Source organism: Orcinus orca, chromosome 12 (genome assembly GCF_937001465.1).
Source record: "Orcinus orca chromosome 12, mOrcOrc1.1, whole genome shotgun sequence".
Taxonomy (NCBI): domain Eukaryota; kingdom Metazoa; phylum Chordata; class Mammalia; order Artiodactyla; family Delphinidae; genus Orcinus; species Orcinus orca.
This window is the reverse complement of record NC_064570.1, coordinates 53,411,556-53,427,169: the sequence shown is the minus strand read 5'-3', so window position 1 is coordinate 53,427,169 and position 15,614 is coordinate 53,411,556. Positions and strand designations below refer to the sequence as shown.

The following is a 15,614-nucleotide window of genomic DNA, read 5'->3' as shown; positions in this document are numbered from 1 at the left end:
CAAAGACTACACAGATTCCTCAGAAACTTAAAACAAATAAAAACAACCTATTCTTTCTTTTCCACAAAATGACGCTGCATAAAGTATAATTGGACTTAATTTAAAAAAACAGGATCATACTAGGAAGCTGGTGGCAGGCATTAGGTATATCACTCTCGATACTTTACTGTAATACTGATTACCTTCCTTAATACAAATATCGACAGACGAAAACTAACTTAAGAACAATATCTAATTTACTCCAGAAAAAGCAGAAAATCAAGAAAGCAAGTACATCAGCAATCCCTCCAAAAGCAACAGTAACTAATTTTACTAGTCTACATTAAGAAAATTCTTCATCAATCATCATTTGTCATTTGTCAGCTGGGCATGCTGGCCAACACATTATATATTACAGCTAATAGGAATTACTTTATAATTAACACTGTTCTATTCTGTATAATACCTAAGTGAAAAGAAACTAACTTGAGCTTAATTTATTTAAGGAGTCAGTGATTTCTTTCCGAGGACCCAAGGTTCTGAGAAACCCAGATTTACAAAGCTATTCTGCTCAACTTTAATGACATTTCTTTTACAGTTATTATCTGTGTTAGATGTGTTTAATCTTTCCAACTAAACTATAAACTTCTTGACAATACCCTTGTTCTATAACACCAAGCATGGCTTATAACATGTACTCAATATACTTGTTGAGTTGAGGGCTTTAATTTTAGATACCATTCATCTGACAAGTAAGCATTAAATAAGGTACTAAGCTAAACAAAAATAACAAAAAGACCCGAATCGTTATTTAGGATTAATTTTGTACCACATATAGCAACAAGAATAATTAATATCAAGAAAAAAATACCACTATGACATCTTTAGAAAGCTGGAGTAATTTCTAAAACTACATTAAAATCTCATCTGTGAACAGGTGGCATTTCATTTCAAAAGTAAATTAAAAGAAATGATTGCTAATAATATATAAAATCTGCATAACTTCATTAGGGGCTCAAGTGCCCCATGTGTAATATTGCAAAAGATAAAGATTATCCTGTTACAGACTGCTCAAAGTGTCGCATGAAAGACTTTTCAGTTCAAATAACTGCAAAAATTTGCTCAATGAATAAGTATTCTTTACAATTGAACTTATTTTTTTTATATTGATTGAGATAATACTCCCTTCAAGGAAATGCCAGTGTATTTTCTGGAAACTAAGAAGTTGGCAAAGATTTAACGAATAAGAAACGTGTAGTGCTTCTAAAGCACTTAGAACTGATTTCTCAAGCACTTTCAAGTCTCCTAACTTCAGGCTTTGCAGTGATACAATTTGAAAATTTGGCTAACAGTGCATATGTACTATATATATAACAACATTTTTTGGAGCTGCTTATGAAACAAAGAGGCCATATTTTCTAATGGTCCTTTTCTATTCTAAAAGTTTGCAATTTTGAATCTATGGACTGTTTCACGTGGCTACTTTGTGAGTTTCCTAATTGAAAGGAGTTGCTTAGCAGTAGCTGCAAACTATGTTCAGAATCTTACCTGTTTCTCACTTTATTACAGACCTCCAAAATTCCATAAAAATCTCACTAATTTACTGTATCTTTATAACCCCAGCTAAACCTTGCTTTCCTTTACAGAATAAAAGTTTTCTGCAGATACAGAAAATATTTGAAAATCATTATACATCCAAACCTTTATTTGAGGAACCCAGTTAAGGGAATGGGAAGTATTATGACGAATATAAAACCAATCTAATCATTTAAGGACCTGAAGCATTTGCAGATACCACATAAAAGTCCTGAAAACAAAGGCACCTGAATGGGCGGGGGGGGTCAATATATGTGTGCCTATAGTCCACATGAAAGAAAGCTAGTGAATTAGAATGTCTTGTACAAAATACCTAGAGAGGAAAAGTGGCTGGGAAATAGTTCCTGTCATAATTTTAGGTCAAAATCAATCTGAAATGACTCACTCACAGAAGCATTACTTTATTAAATAGTGCTCAGAATTAGAACAGAATACAAAGGAAAAAAGAAAAGGCCTGCCTGTATGATGGGATAAGAGTCAAATTTCTTAGAAAACCATGCATTGCAATGAAATTGAAAGAGGACAATACAACTTTGCGCTCACTGAGTGTGGAAAAGTGTACTAGAGCTTAGTGAGCACCTACCAACTACTAAGTATAAAATCCTCTGCAGGATGCTTTATATAAGCCACCTCATTTAATTATCACTGTAGTCCCACGAGGCAGATATCAGCATTTCCACCTTACAAAGAAACAAAGCTTCAGAGGTCAAGAAACTTGACTAAGTTGCATAGCTTTGGGGATGGGATTTGAACCCTGCCTCCTATGTATTTCAATACAGTTTCGATTTAAAGAAACAGTTTTAGCAGTTAATCACTGAATTAGACATATGACATATCTAGTAACATCCCTCAACAATAAAAATTTACATTAAGTTCAGCTTTATATCTTAGAGCCCTGTAACTTGTCTGCAGGATCAACTTGTTCTATTTCTCACATTCCTTTCCCTTTCATTTATCAGAGACAATACATTGGGAATAATTTATAATTTTTAATGTATACCTCTATCTAGATATCATGAATATAATTAGAAGTCTGCCTATAAAATGAACCATTTTCCATGTTCCATATTTATCATCCTGCAACAATGAAGAATTTATATTCTAGTTTCAATTTTAATCATATTTGCTTAGCCATCTCCGTTCAAAGAGAGCTAATGTTTGCTAGATAAAAACTTAATGATGGCTATACAGTACTAGCAGAAAGTACTTCTAAAAAATTCTTTTACCATAACCCTATGCTCAGACTAACTATACAAATATCACAGTTATGTGAACACTAATATATACCTATATTTTACCAGTATACATGGCATTATTTTATATATTTTTATATATTTTTCAAAAACGTAACTATAGTGATTCACTCATTCAAAAACATTTACTAAGCATCTAAGCACAAAGCACTATACTACACATGGAATATAAAGTGATGAATAAAACAAAATTCTTGCTTTCATTGGGCTTTCAGTCTAGCAGGGGAGACACACTATAAACAAGTACATAAACACTATAAAGTACAAAGTGCTACAAAAGAAATGATCATGATACTGTGATAGGAAATATGGGGAGAGGCCTACCTAGATTGATCAGGAATTCTTTCCTAAAAAGTAACAGTGAAGCACTGACATGGAGGCAGCCACATAAAAACCCTACGGAAGAAGGTTTCAGGCAAAATAAATAGAACATAGAAAAGCCTGCTGGAAAGAGTCTGATGTATTGGGGGAACTCAAAGAGAACCAACGTGGCCGAAGCACAGTGAGCTAAGCAGGGTCAGACCATGCAGGTCACATGGAAGAAGGCAGAGTTTGGATTTCATTGGAAATGCAACAAAGAGGCACTGAAAAGTTTAAAAACAAGGTTTAAGCACAAAGTGACAACAGCCGGTTCATTTTTTAGAAGGTCACTTTGGCTTCTGAGGAAAGAACAGAAGGGAGGGAAACAACAGAGGAATCTGGAAGACCAGTTAAGAGACTACTGCAGTATTCTAGACAAGAAGTAAAAAATTTAAGGTGGTTTAGTGAGGTGGAGAGCAGTAATGAGATTCAGAATGTATTCAGAAAGTGGAATTTACAGAACTTACTAATATATTCCAAGTTGAGGGTCAGAGAGAGAGACAGAAATAAAAAATAATGACCTAGTTTCTGGTTTACACAACTGAGAAGATAAGGGTTCCAATGACTGAGATGAGAAAAACTGGAGGAAAGGTTTGAAAAGGAAATCAGAAGCTATATTTTGGACATGCTAATATCTGAGATTCCATGAGACTTGCAAGTGATGATGTATATCAGGTAGATGGACATTCAAATCTGAAGCTTCAAAGAAACGTCTGATCTAAAGATAACCCCTCAAGACAGGATATGATTTCAGGGAATCAAACAATGATATTATTCATAAATTCAGGACACTAAAAAAGTAATTTGTGTTCTAGCCAAGCAATCAAATTGTAAGTATAACATAAGAAAAAGCCTGGATTCAGGTAAGATCGAGAAGTCTAGAGGTCCAAAAGTCCTTGTATTGTAATTCAAGGCTGTTCAATGATGATTTGAATCAGTCAGACCAAAGCAACATCAGAGACCCTAGAGAAAAGCTAAACGAGAAGAAAAGCAGATCTTTCATTTTAAACAAAGCTCCAGGGAATTCCCTGGCAGTCCAGTGGTTAGGACTCAGCACTTTTCAATGTCAGGGCCCAGGTTTGACCCCTGGTCGGGGAACTAAAATCCCACAAGCCACATGGTGAGGCCAAAAAAAATAATAAAAATTAAACATAAAACAAGGGCTTCCCTGGTGGCGCAGTGGTTGAGAGTCCGCCTGCCAATGCAGGGGACACGGGTTCATGCCCCGGTCCGGGAGGATCCCGTGTGCCGCGGAGCGGCGGGGCCCATGAACCATGGCCGCTGAGCCTGCGCGTCCGGAGCCTGTGCTCCGCAACGGGAGAGGCCACAACAGTGAGAGGCCCGCATATGGCAAAAAAAAAATAAAATAAAATAAAACAAAGCTCCAGTAAAATGACATAAAACAGGAAAAAGGATAAGAAAAGAGGAGCTTTCTGGAGAGCTTTATATCTAAAATAGAGCCTAAATAAATACTACAATTCCTGTAATCTAAACCAAAAAGAAAAATCAAGTGTATTGTGAACTGCTCCTAACTGCAACTAAATTTACATAACATATTATGGGGGGGGCCGGGTATGTGTACAATTATTACACTGTTAGCTCCTTAAGGACTGGGGTTTATTTATTACTGTATCACTAATGCCTATAATAATGCATGGCACACAGTGAATGCTAACTAAATGCTTATTACATGAATGAATCAATGAACAAAACATATGCTTTAGGAAAATGAACCAGAAAAAAAGAAAATGAATCAGGAAAGATTCATTATTATATTAAAAACAACTTAATGATATTAAAAACAACTTAATGCATAACTCAATATCTAACAAGAATGATTCAAGAAACTTTTTAAAGTTACAAATACAGAGAAAGCAAAGACATGGCTCTGAACTAAGGCATACTTTAATAGCTTATCCCATTGGAACTAACTTGATAAAGAAAACTATGAAAGTTACTGGATTATTGGTATGTCTTTTTTATTACTAAGTAATTCTAAAATCTAAGTAATCAAGTAAATCAAAAGCTCCCACTTACAATATATAAAAACACTGGCAATATAAAACACTTTTCATCATGCAGTTAAGTAACAGAACCATAATGCTATATACTTCATCTTAAAAGGGAGCATAGTATTTCTAGGAAAGGAGGAGTTTTAGAAAATACACACAAATGTTTGTGTTTGGAAATATAGCAGATTCAACATTCTTTAATGAGAGCATCTGGCAATATAAATTATCATACCTGCAAGCAAAGTACAATGGAGTGGCTCCTGATACATTCGGCCTGTTAATATCAGCACCACTGTCTAGCAAGCATTGCACTGTCTGGGGGAAAAAGAAACAAAAGTAAAGCCAGAGAAGTTGAACAAAGACACAGTTATCACAATTTTAGTCCATATAAGGAAAGTTCTCACCACAACCTGAAGCTTTAAAAAAGAAAGAATAGGAACATGCCAATTATGACGGCTGAACAAATTCCACTTTTTGGTAAGCTCTGAGCCTCAGACGCTACACAGTATATGTGGAATTATCAATGTAATGTAAATTGTGTTAACCTGGGAAGGTTCTAGAAAACCACTGACATGTGTAGTAGCTACCAAAGGACTTGAAATGTGGCTAGTACAACTGAGAAACAGAATTTTAAATTTTATTTTATTATAATTAAGTTTAAATAGCCACATGTGGCAGCACTGGACAGTGCTGCTCTAGATTTCTGAATTTCATTACAAACCAGAGTTTTTTGCCTCTAAAAACAAAAAGTTGGTACCAGAGCTCTTTCTCAAAATTCAAAGAGGATAATTATTAAAGTACAAAATATTAAAAAGCTAAGAAGTCCTTTTGCTACTGACAGTCACCAATACTGACTTAGTTTCTCTGATTGTCCCCTAAGCTCTACTTCTGCAATCATTTGATGTGTACTAAGGGAAAATAAGTTAATATAAAATTTTAAAAATAAATATCTTATGATTTGGGCTTCCCTGGTGGCGCAGTGGTTGAAAGTCTGCCTGCCGATGTGGGGGACGCGTGTTTGTGCCCCAGTCCGGGAGGATCCCACGTGCCGCAGAGCGGCTGGGCCCATGAGCTATGGCCGCTGAGCCTGGGCGTCCGGAGCCTGTGCTCCGCAACAGGAGAGGCCACAACAGTGAGAGGCCCGCGTACCACAAAAAAAAAAAAAAAGAAATCTGATGATTAGGAATACGGCAAGGCTTGCCTGAAAAACCTTAAAAAAGAGAATCTTTTCTGGTTTTAATTCCTATGATCTTCATTTTAGTTTCTCCTGCAAAAAGGAAGACAAGATGTAAAAACTTAAATGTTTTTGGAATTAGACTGTTTAATAATTACTTCTGGATTGAACACACATGTTCATCTTTATTGCTGCTCTAAAACCTAGTACATTGTCAGCAAAATATTAAGACTACAAACTCGAAGGAAGAACAGCAAAGAATACAATACATACTAGATAAGTCAGAAGTTTTAGGAAAATGGCAAGCAAGTGAAAGAAGAGTAACTGACTTAGCAGATCAAAGAAAGCTGAAGTCTAAGTGTCTGCAAATGCAGATTCCAACAAGAAACCACCAAATTCTCACTACCGAACACACACACGCAACACAGGAATTGGAAGTAACAGGTATCTTGGAAGACAGGGATAGTTATATAGAGCTAAGACAGGAGAAGTAGTTGAAAACCTAACAGCTGGGCCCTCCCCCAGGACCCTTCCTCCCCATCCCATACAGTTAGCCACTATCCCTCCCTATCTGTCTTGGAAGTAGGGAGGTTTATTATCTGGACAAAGTGAACAGTGAGGCTCTGGACTGGCAGACAAGAAATACAGGTAAGAGCAGGGATGAGCAGCCATGCTGAAAACAACTAATTAAGTGAAAACCTCCAGCCCCCACGCTCCACTAGGCTCCCAGAAATCCAGTAGCCAGGCTTAAAAGCTTAAGCAGGAGGAGACTGAAGGTTTCCTCTCTGGAAAGTGGCACAGAGAAGTCTGACTGATACTGGCATTACAGACACCAGTGAAACAGCCCAGTTGGCCACAAGGGGACATTCAGCAATGCTGGGAGACTTTTTTGATTTTCATTACTGGAGAAGGGAGGGTCCAGTTGGCAGCTAGTGGGTAGAGGCCAGGGTATGTCTAAACATCTGACAATCTACATACAGGCCCCACAACAAAGAATGTTCAGGCCCCAAATATCAATAGGGCCAAGATTAAAAAACCTTGACGTACAGTGAGACCAGTCAACAAACCCAGCTCATGTACACAATGCTTTCAGCCCCATTTCAGTGCCTCACCACTATACATGAATGGACAGACAATGTTTAAGACACAACTGAAGCAGGCCTCTAACCTGAAAAACAAACAGAAAAAGGAAGAAAAATAAAGACAATAAAGGGAACCAAAAAACAGCAACAAAAATTAGAAAAGTAACTGATACCCTCAGAGAGAAAAGAAAAAATACTATCCATGGGACAAAAACAAGATGCTGGGGGAAAAATATTCAGAGAATAAGATATCAAAAATATGATGGAAGAAATAAAAATTCAATAGAAGTTAGAAATACAATGTTGAAAAACTCTACAAGAAACAAAAACACAAAGAAAACAGGAAAAATGAGAAAACTAGTAGATCAATCCAGGGAGTCATTGTAGAGATTGAGAATAAAGAAAATGAAGGAGGTGGGAGACCAAAACGAAGTAATCAAGAAATAATACCAAAAAATTTCCCAGAACTGAAGGACACAAGTTGCCAGATTGAAAAGGCTCACCAGTGTCCAGGCTAATAAATTAAAAGACCTTCAACAAGGCACATCAAAGTGAAATTTCATAATACTGGGGATATAAGATTCCAGAGATAAACAGAATTCAGATTGACATTAAACTTTTAAACAGCAACACTGAAATTTAAAAGGTGAAATGCCCTCAAAATTGTAAGGTGAATGACTTCCAATGTAGAATTCTATAGCCAGCCACACTATCATTCAAATACATGCTTTTAAATAAGAAATAGGCTTAGCTATGTAAGATTTCCAAAAAAATTACCTCCAACGCACCTTTTCTCAAGAAGCTACTGGAGGATATCCTCCTCCAAACAAGGGAATACATCAAAATAGAAGATGTGGAATCTAGAATACTGAAGATCAAACACAGGAGATATCAAGAAATTCCCAGGTTTAGAGAAAAACAATGGAGTGACATTATCTAATGAATTTGTCTTTGAAGAAAACAGTACTGAAAAAGATTCTGTGGGAGCATATAGGAAGAACTACTGATTCACCAAAAAAAAAAAAAACCTGAGCTAAGCTAATAGTCACCCTAGTAGAAAATTTTATTATAGTTCACTACTTGACTCAGCAGTAAACAATATTTACCTAACTGTATATGCAACTAATATTGTCTCATTAAAATTTATGATATAATTAATTTTAGAAATGGGGCGACAGGGCATGGGAAGAGGATTTAAATGAGTTAAACCCTCACTCACCATAACAAGAAAAGATTCAGTGATATCTAAAAGTCATAAATTGAGAAAGAGCAGTAGAAGCATATTATGTGGAAATAGATATCAGAAGAAAAGCTAAAAGAGCTGAAAATTGCCGCCTAGTGATTGTGAATTGACAAAGAAGGGTGATTTAAAGGACTATAGTTTTTTATTACAAAGATTTTGATAAAAATATTTTAAGATATAGTATTCATGTATTATTACTATTTGAATTTACTTATATCTCAGGAGGACTTTGAAAATCTATGTAATAGAAACATTGTTACATAAAACTTTATTATCAGCTATATAATTCTTAAACTGTGGACAAGCGGTCAAGTACTGCTCTCAAAAATATAAGAAAATAAGCATTTAGGTTATTATAAGGCAAGGCCCACTTGAGCCTTTTGATCATGGCTTTGCCCTTTTTGATATCTGACCTAGAAGTTGTGTGTATGTGGTCCCAAATCAGAAGTGAGATGGATAGCAGCAATAATTTTCACTGACTGTTACAGAAATTATATAGACAATAAGCCATCTCTCCAAAAGGCTCAGGAGAGATAAAAGCAATTATATCAAAAATACATATTAATATTCAATTAAAACCCAGCAATCCAGAGAGAAGCTGAAATAAAGTAATTATTAACAAAACATACTATGCATTCATAAAAATTATATAATTGTTAAAAGTATATAATGATATAATAGTATGAATAACCTTAGCATGTGCCTGGATACTGTGCTAATAAGCATTTATCATTTCATTTACTGCATCCTGATGGAAGTTGATATCCTTCTCTGCACTTTCACAAGTAGGAAACTGAATCTCAAAGAGGTCAAGTAATGCGCACCCCAACACACAAATAAACAGGGGAGCGGGGATTAAAACCTAAGCCCATGGTCATAACCACTAAGCAATTTACCAAAAAACAGAAATTCTAAATTCAGAATACTAAATAGTATTCTGGCTAATTTGGCATATCTGCATAAGCTACATTAATCACAGATGATCTACTAATTCCCTACTAAATAACTATTTAAGAGTCAAGCTCAAGAGCCTAGACAGTTATTTCCGTTCAGTTTTTAAATAATGCCATTTCTAAATCCATACTTTTTACAGTATTTCTGTATTTTTATTTATACTGTAGAGCTAACAGTAAAACAAATTACCCATTAAACTAACACCAGACTAACATATTCCTCTACAAAGTGGTAAGACAAACTTCAGGCAAATCATAGCAAGACAGCATGATTTGTTTTAGCAAATTTCTCCTACACACAAATACTTCTGTGTCATATGTTTCTATCATACCCTTGTACACAGGAAATATCCTATGAATACATTAAAAATTCTGTTCTTAACAGAGAAAAACTTGATTAATAAAGTGGAAAAACTCATTCCAGCATTTTCTTTTACGTTCATAAATCTGCTTTTCTGTTTTAACAAAATTATCTCAATTAAGATCCTCAAAATATACAACTATTAAAAGAAACACATATTTTAAAAAAGCTTTCAATAGCTCACTTGTAGATAAAATGTTGCCTGAAGTCAAAGAGGGAGAAAAACCCATTTCCCTCAGAGTAAGAAGAAAAAAAATACATAAAGGGATTTGAATGTAAAGAGTAAAAAAAATTGCCTTGCAGCACTGACATGAGTGAAAAGTCATCAATCTTTGTGATTTAAAAAAAATGTATGCAGATTTCTTTTTGTAAAATCTCTGAAACAGGAGGAGTAAGGATAACACAGAATTCAATTATTGATTAAATAGCATAATAAAAGAAGCAAGAAAGTCACATAACTTAAAAGTTTCGTTTTTTTTTTAAATTTCCAATCTATGTAAATGAAGGGCAAAATAACTTTGAAACTAGGAGAATTCAGGTGGAGGAAACTATTAAATTAAAAACGTAAAAGCCCTTGAAGAAACAATACTGCTTGAAGATTTTAAATTATACAGAAGCATAAGGCAAAACAAAATCAAAGAGAATAAATTCTGGATTCAACCACTACAATCCCTAAGGAGTCTCAAAAGCAGAAATTTTCAGCAATAAACAAACCAGATACAATCTTCTATAAGAATCAGCACTATCAACATATGCTTCACTTAAAGGTACAAAAGAAAAAAATTACAAACATTTACAAACGGAAAGAAAATGGCAGAAAAAACTGCTTGGAATGATACTGCATTTGACTAGCCCATTCCATTTTTCAACAAAATTTCAATGTTGGTATGTGCTAGTAGTATGTGCTAGATGTTAGAGTCACAGCAATGAACAAAATGGACAAACATCTGCCTTCATGAAGCTTACATTCTAGTGGAAAAGGAAAACAAAGGGACGTGAGAAATAAAATATGTAGTATGCTAGATGGTGACTAGTGCTATCCAGAAAAACTGATAGGATTCTCTATGACAGATTTGGATTCAATTTGTTTTAGCAAATTTCTCACCCCTAAACCCCTACACACAAGTACTTCGGTGAAAACTGCATTGTGTCTGTTTAACAGACTATAAGCCATGAAGTCCAAAATAAATCACTGTAATTTACAACGGTCATAAGTTCCCCTGTTTTCAAACTTTTATGGCTTCTCATTTACTTGCAAAAATTAAGCTCAGCAGCTTACAATTTAGTAAATGTAAACATGTAAAAGTATACTAACAAATATCTGTGACTGAGAGCTGATTACCTGTATCTTTCAAGTTAATATAACATAATTTTAAGAAGTACACTGAACTAAAATCATTTTATGTGTGTAATATTGATCACCAAAATATGTTTTTAAAATAATTCAGACCTTCAAATTCCCTGTCCAACCCTCTCCCCCTTAAAAAACAAAAACACATTATTATCCTATTCCTAGATAATGTACAAGGGGAGTCTTCCCCCTTACAGAGTAAGGAAGAGCTGGGAAGGAATACTGAAAGAAAAGCATGGAAAGGCGATTTTCACATAGGCTTCAAGAAATCCTCAAGAAACAACACACTTTCAACAGACGTCATGACCTTTCAAATGATAAAACAACATCCTGAGTGGAAAACTAATGTGCAAAGCTAATGTCTGGGTCAATCTCAAAAGTCATTTAATTGAAGGCAGTGACTAACCAAGACCACCTGTACCCAATACACTGATAAGTTACAAAGCAAGAAATCCAAGGCAGCTCTACTTTATCAATGTCAACTCTCTGAACGACACTGACCAAAGTAGAAAGGAATATTCAATATTAAACCATAAGTAAAAACCAATATTAAACCATACAACGTAAGTTGTATCCTCATTTACTAAAACAATGATAGCCAAACAACAAAAAAAGCATCTTTCATCTCTTATTAAAAGTAATTCTGGGGCTTCCCTGGTGGCGTAGTGGTTGAGAGTCCACCTGCCGATGCAGGCGACGCGGGTTCGTGCCCCGGTACGGGAGGATCCCGCATGCCGCGGAGCGGCTGGGCCCGTGGGCCGTGGCCGCTGGGCCTGCGCTTCCGGAGCCTGTGCTCCACAATGGGAGAGGCCGCAGCAATGAGAGGCCCACGTATGGCAAAAGAAAAAAAAAAAAGTAATTCTGATGACAGAACAGCAATGCACAAACAACTTATGCACTAAGAAAAATGGCCAACTCACGAGTCAGTGACTGGTGTTTATAGGTCTTCTCTAGAAACCTGTCCACCTAAGCCTATCAAGACTTTGAACCCTTATGTAATACCTAGCAAAAAAATCAATATTACCCAGTTGTGTTAGGGAAAAAAATCACAGTAATAGAATTTCCTATTATTTGCTCACATTTCTCAGAAGTGATGAAAGGAGAATTCTAACATTAGAATAAATAAAATTACTCTGAACCTTAAAACATATCCTGAAATGTTAAGTACATCTACCTTCGTGCTTCAAGGCTGAATCCAGTTAATGTTTTTGCAAAAGCTTTCAATTAAGTTTGCATGGCTGCCCTGTAATTCTCTGGATGAAAAGCTTGGAAGCTGGCTAAAGATATCAAGAGAGCTGACTGAACGTAGATGAGCACTGTTCCTTAACAAGCCTACAATTTCAGTAAAAAAAAAAAAAAAAAATGCAGTCAGTTCTATCAAAGGTAATCTACTCTAAGCAGGGTTCAACTATCATTTCATATTGTTTGTGAACCATCATATTCAGTTATCTAAATTTAGCAATATAAAGTCTATTGTGATAAAAATAAAATTTCCTTAAGTGAACTGAAATTAGTCCAAGAACTAATCCTGCTGTGTACTTTAACTAATAGAAATTGAGATTGAACCGTTTGACAGTTCTCTAGAGTTTCTAAGTCCAAGTTATTCCAGGAAAACAGTAATCAACCATTTGTGGCAATTCAACACATCAATACATCTTAAAGACCTAATGACAAAGAAAAAAATTACCAAAAAGTAAGTTCAATTTATGGCCAAAAAAAAATGGAGTCAATTATACCTATGTAGAATAATATTAGGTTTTACTACACTTTCTAAAAATGAGATTAAAAATCAAACAACACATTAGGCCTAGCTTACTGCATAAGAGCAAATGAATGAAGAGTCCAGGTAGTGCTCTTTGTACTGTTCTTACAGAATCACATCATCAATATTAATAATGGTAGTAACAGTACCAATACTATCATTACTCTTTTTGGTTTTTTTTAAGATGTTGGGGGTAGGAGTTTATTATTTTTTTTTATTTTTTTTTATTTTTTGCTGTGCTGGGTCTTCGTTTCTGTGCGAGGGCTTTCTCTAGTTGTGGCAAGCGGGGGCCACTCTTCATCACGGTGCGCAGGCCTCTCACTATCGCGGCCTCTCTTGCTGCAGAGCACAGGCTCCAGACGCGCAGGCTCAGTAGTTGTGGCTCACGGGCCTAGTTGCTCCACGGCATGTGGGATCCTCCCAGACCAGGGCTCGAACCCGTGTCCCCTGCATTAGCAGGCAGATTCTCAACCACTGCGCCACCAGGGAAGCCCCTATCATTACTCTTAAGTATCTTCCAAAATATTCACAAAACTTCCCTTAATTGTGTAATCAGCAGATTATATCTTAAGAGGTAGATAAAGGCAGGGGAAGAAAAAGTTGTCAAAGACTATATAATAAGCCAGATGAATAACCAAATTCTCTAATTATTTTTTATTTTAAATCAATATCCAAAGACAAACCATAATTCTGGTATTGTATAGCTAGTAACAGCTGACCTAAGGAAATTTATAAAAAATTAAATTAAGGAGTTGATCATTTCTTTCATCTGATCATTTTAAAATAGGAATAGAAGTCGTTTAAAATCATAGTGCTATTATGTTACAAGAACAAAAATGGTCACGCTGCACTCTTCAACTGCCCAAATCACTTCCTTCCAACAAGATGATGAAAAGACCCTTATCTTGGTTTACCTCTAATTAAACAGATGCATCTATAGGAAATCATGGCAAAAATTACTTGATTTCTTAGTTATGACAAAATCAATCTTTCTTCCAAATCTTTTATCTGTAAAAAAGTCATGTAAATCTAAAAATTATTTGTCATCAAAGCAAGAATACGGTATTCAATTATAAATTCTACAAAGCTTTAGAGCTCTCAGCCAGTTGTTCAAAATCTTTTCTGCATTCTTGAGATTTACCTTAAAATGAGATTAGAAAGTAAATTTCAGAGCATTTCTTTATCATATCATCCTCTTTTTTTTTTTTTGTATCATCCTCTTTAATTTGAAATGAGCTGATGTGCTTTTGAGAATATTTTTAAGGGAGTTTCTTTCCCCCTTTAAAGTTTTACATTTCATTCTATAAAATATATATATAACCAATATATATAAATCTTGAAACCTATGTGCACTGGTATATGTCTACATGGACACAAGTTTTGAAGACCTTTTAATGAATTTATGCAAAAACTGACTACTTTGAGACAATGAAAAGGCCATTTTCATTTGCTGAAATCTGACAAAGCATTTTAGACTCTGTTCAACTTATGGAAAGATATACAAAGGGTTAAAAACAAAATCAATAACATCTACCCTGTAATAACATATCTCAGAGCTCTTAAATCATATCCAACTCAAGATAAAAGAATATTCTCATCCACTGAGATCTGAACATGTCCCAGAAATACATGAGTAATTATGACACACAGGTAATAATAGCACAACTATCAACACAGATTTTTAGAGGTATAATTCAGCCTGGAGGCTAGCAGATGGCCTAATTTTTCAGGATTCCTTTTTGCCCTATTGAAGGATTAAAGGTGCATACAATGAATTGGAAAATAGTGCTAAACATTCTCTTTGTATACGATCCTCACAGATAACTATAATGGGCCAACTATGACAGAAAGGAATCTCACTCACTAATACAATCAATCACAAGTCAACATGACTTTTTGTACTCTTCCTCCTGTATCATACCTGCAAAATCTCACCCTGTGAAGCCCATCACCACAGTGAAGTCAGGCCCCCTATAAATCTTCTGAAAATACAATTCTTCAAAGGCATATGCTATGAGGACTATGAGGAATTCTCCCTTACTTTACCACGCCTGCTTTAGGTGGTAAACCATATGGAGCGTATTATACTAACTACTCTTCAATAACTTCAGAGGCAATTCTAAATTTTTAATGCACCCTGTAATGCACATGTTTTGAACCAAGGTTTTTTGCGTCATTCTTGTTTCTTCACTGGCTTAAGGCAGCTAAAATTAGCCTTTGTAGGTAATTCCTAATCTGAATTCCCGTTTTTTACTACACAAGTTCCCGGGCAACAAGTAGGTTTACAATCTTAGTAAATGACACGCCACTCGTTCGTTAACGGCAGGGAGTATTTCTATTAAAGCGGGTGCTTTTCTGTCCTGTAAGAGCTACCAGCAGGACTCTTTCTCTAACAGGCAGCAGTTGCTTACTGGGGCCAGTCAAGATTAGAACATTTCAGATGATTTTTTGTTTTCCACACAGAATACTTCTTAAATTTAGTAGTACT

The 15,614-nt window shown here is 35.4% G+C and overlaps 1 protein-coding gene across 5 annotated transcripts in view; it reads right to left on the bottom strand.

The window, feature by feature from the left end:
• HACE1 (HECT domain and ankyrin repeat containing E3 ubiquitin protein ligase 1) overlaps nt 1–15,614 on the bottom strand; it is a 95,740-nt gene that overhangs the window by 58,279 nt on the left and 21,847 nt on the right. For 4 of the 5 annotated variants that reach the window (XM_049695131.1, XM_033418753.2, XM_033418752.2 and 1 more), the window contains exon 7: nt 5,433–5,515. The exons of the other annotated variant lie outside the window; for it this stretch is intronic. In XM_049695131.1, coding sequence (XP_049551088.1) covers nt 5,433–5,515 — 83 coding nt within the window. The remainder of the gene's footprint in view (nt 1–5,432; nt 5,516–15,614) is intronic. 5 annotated transcript variants of the gene reach the window in all.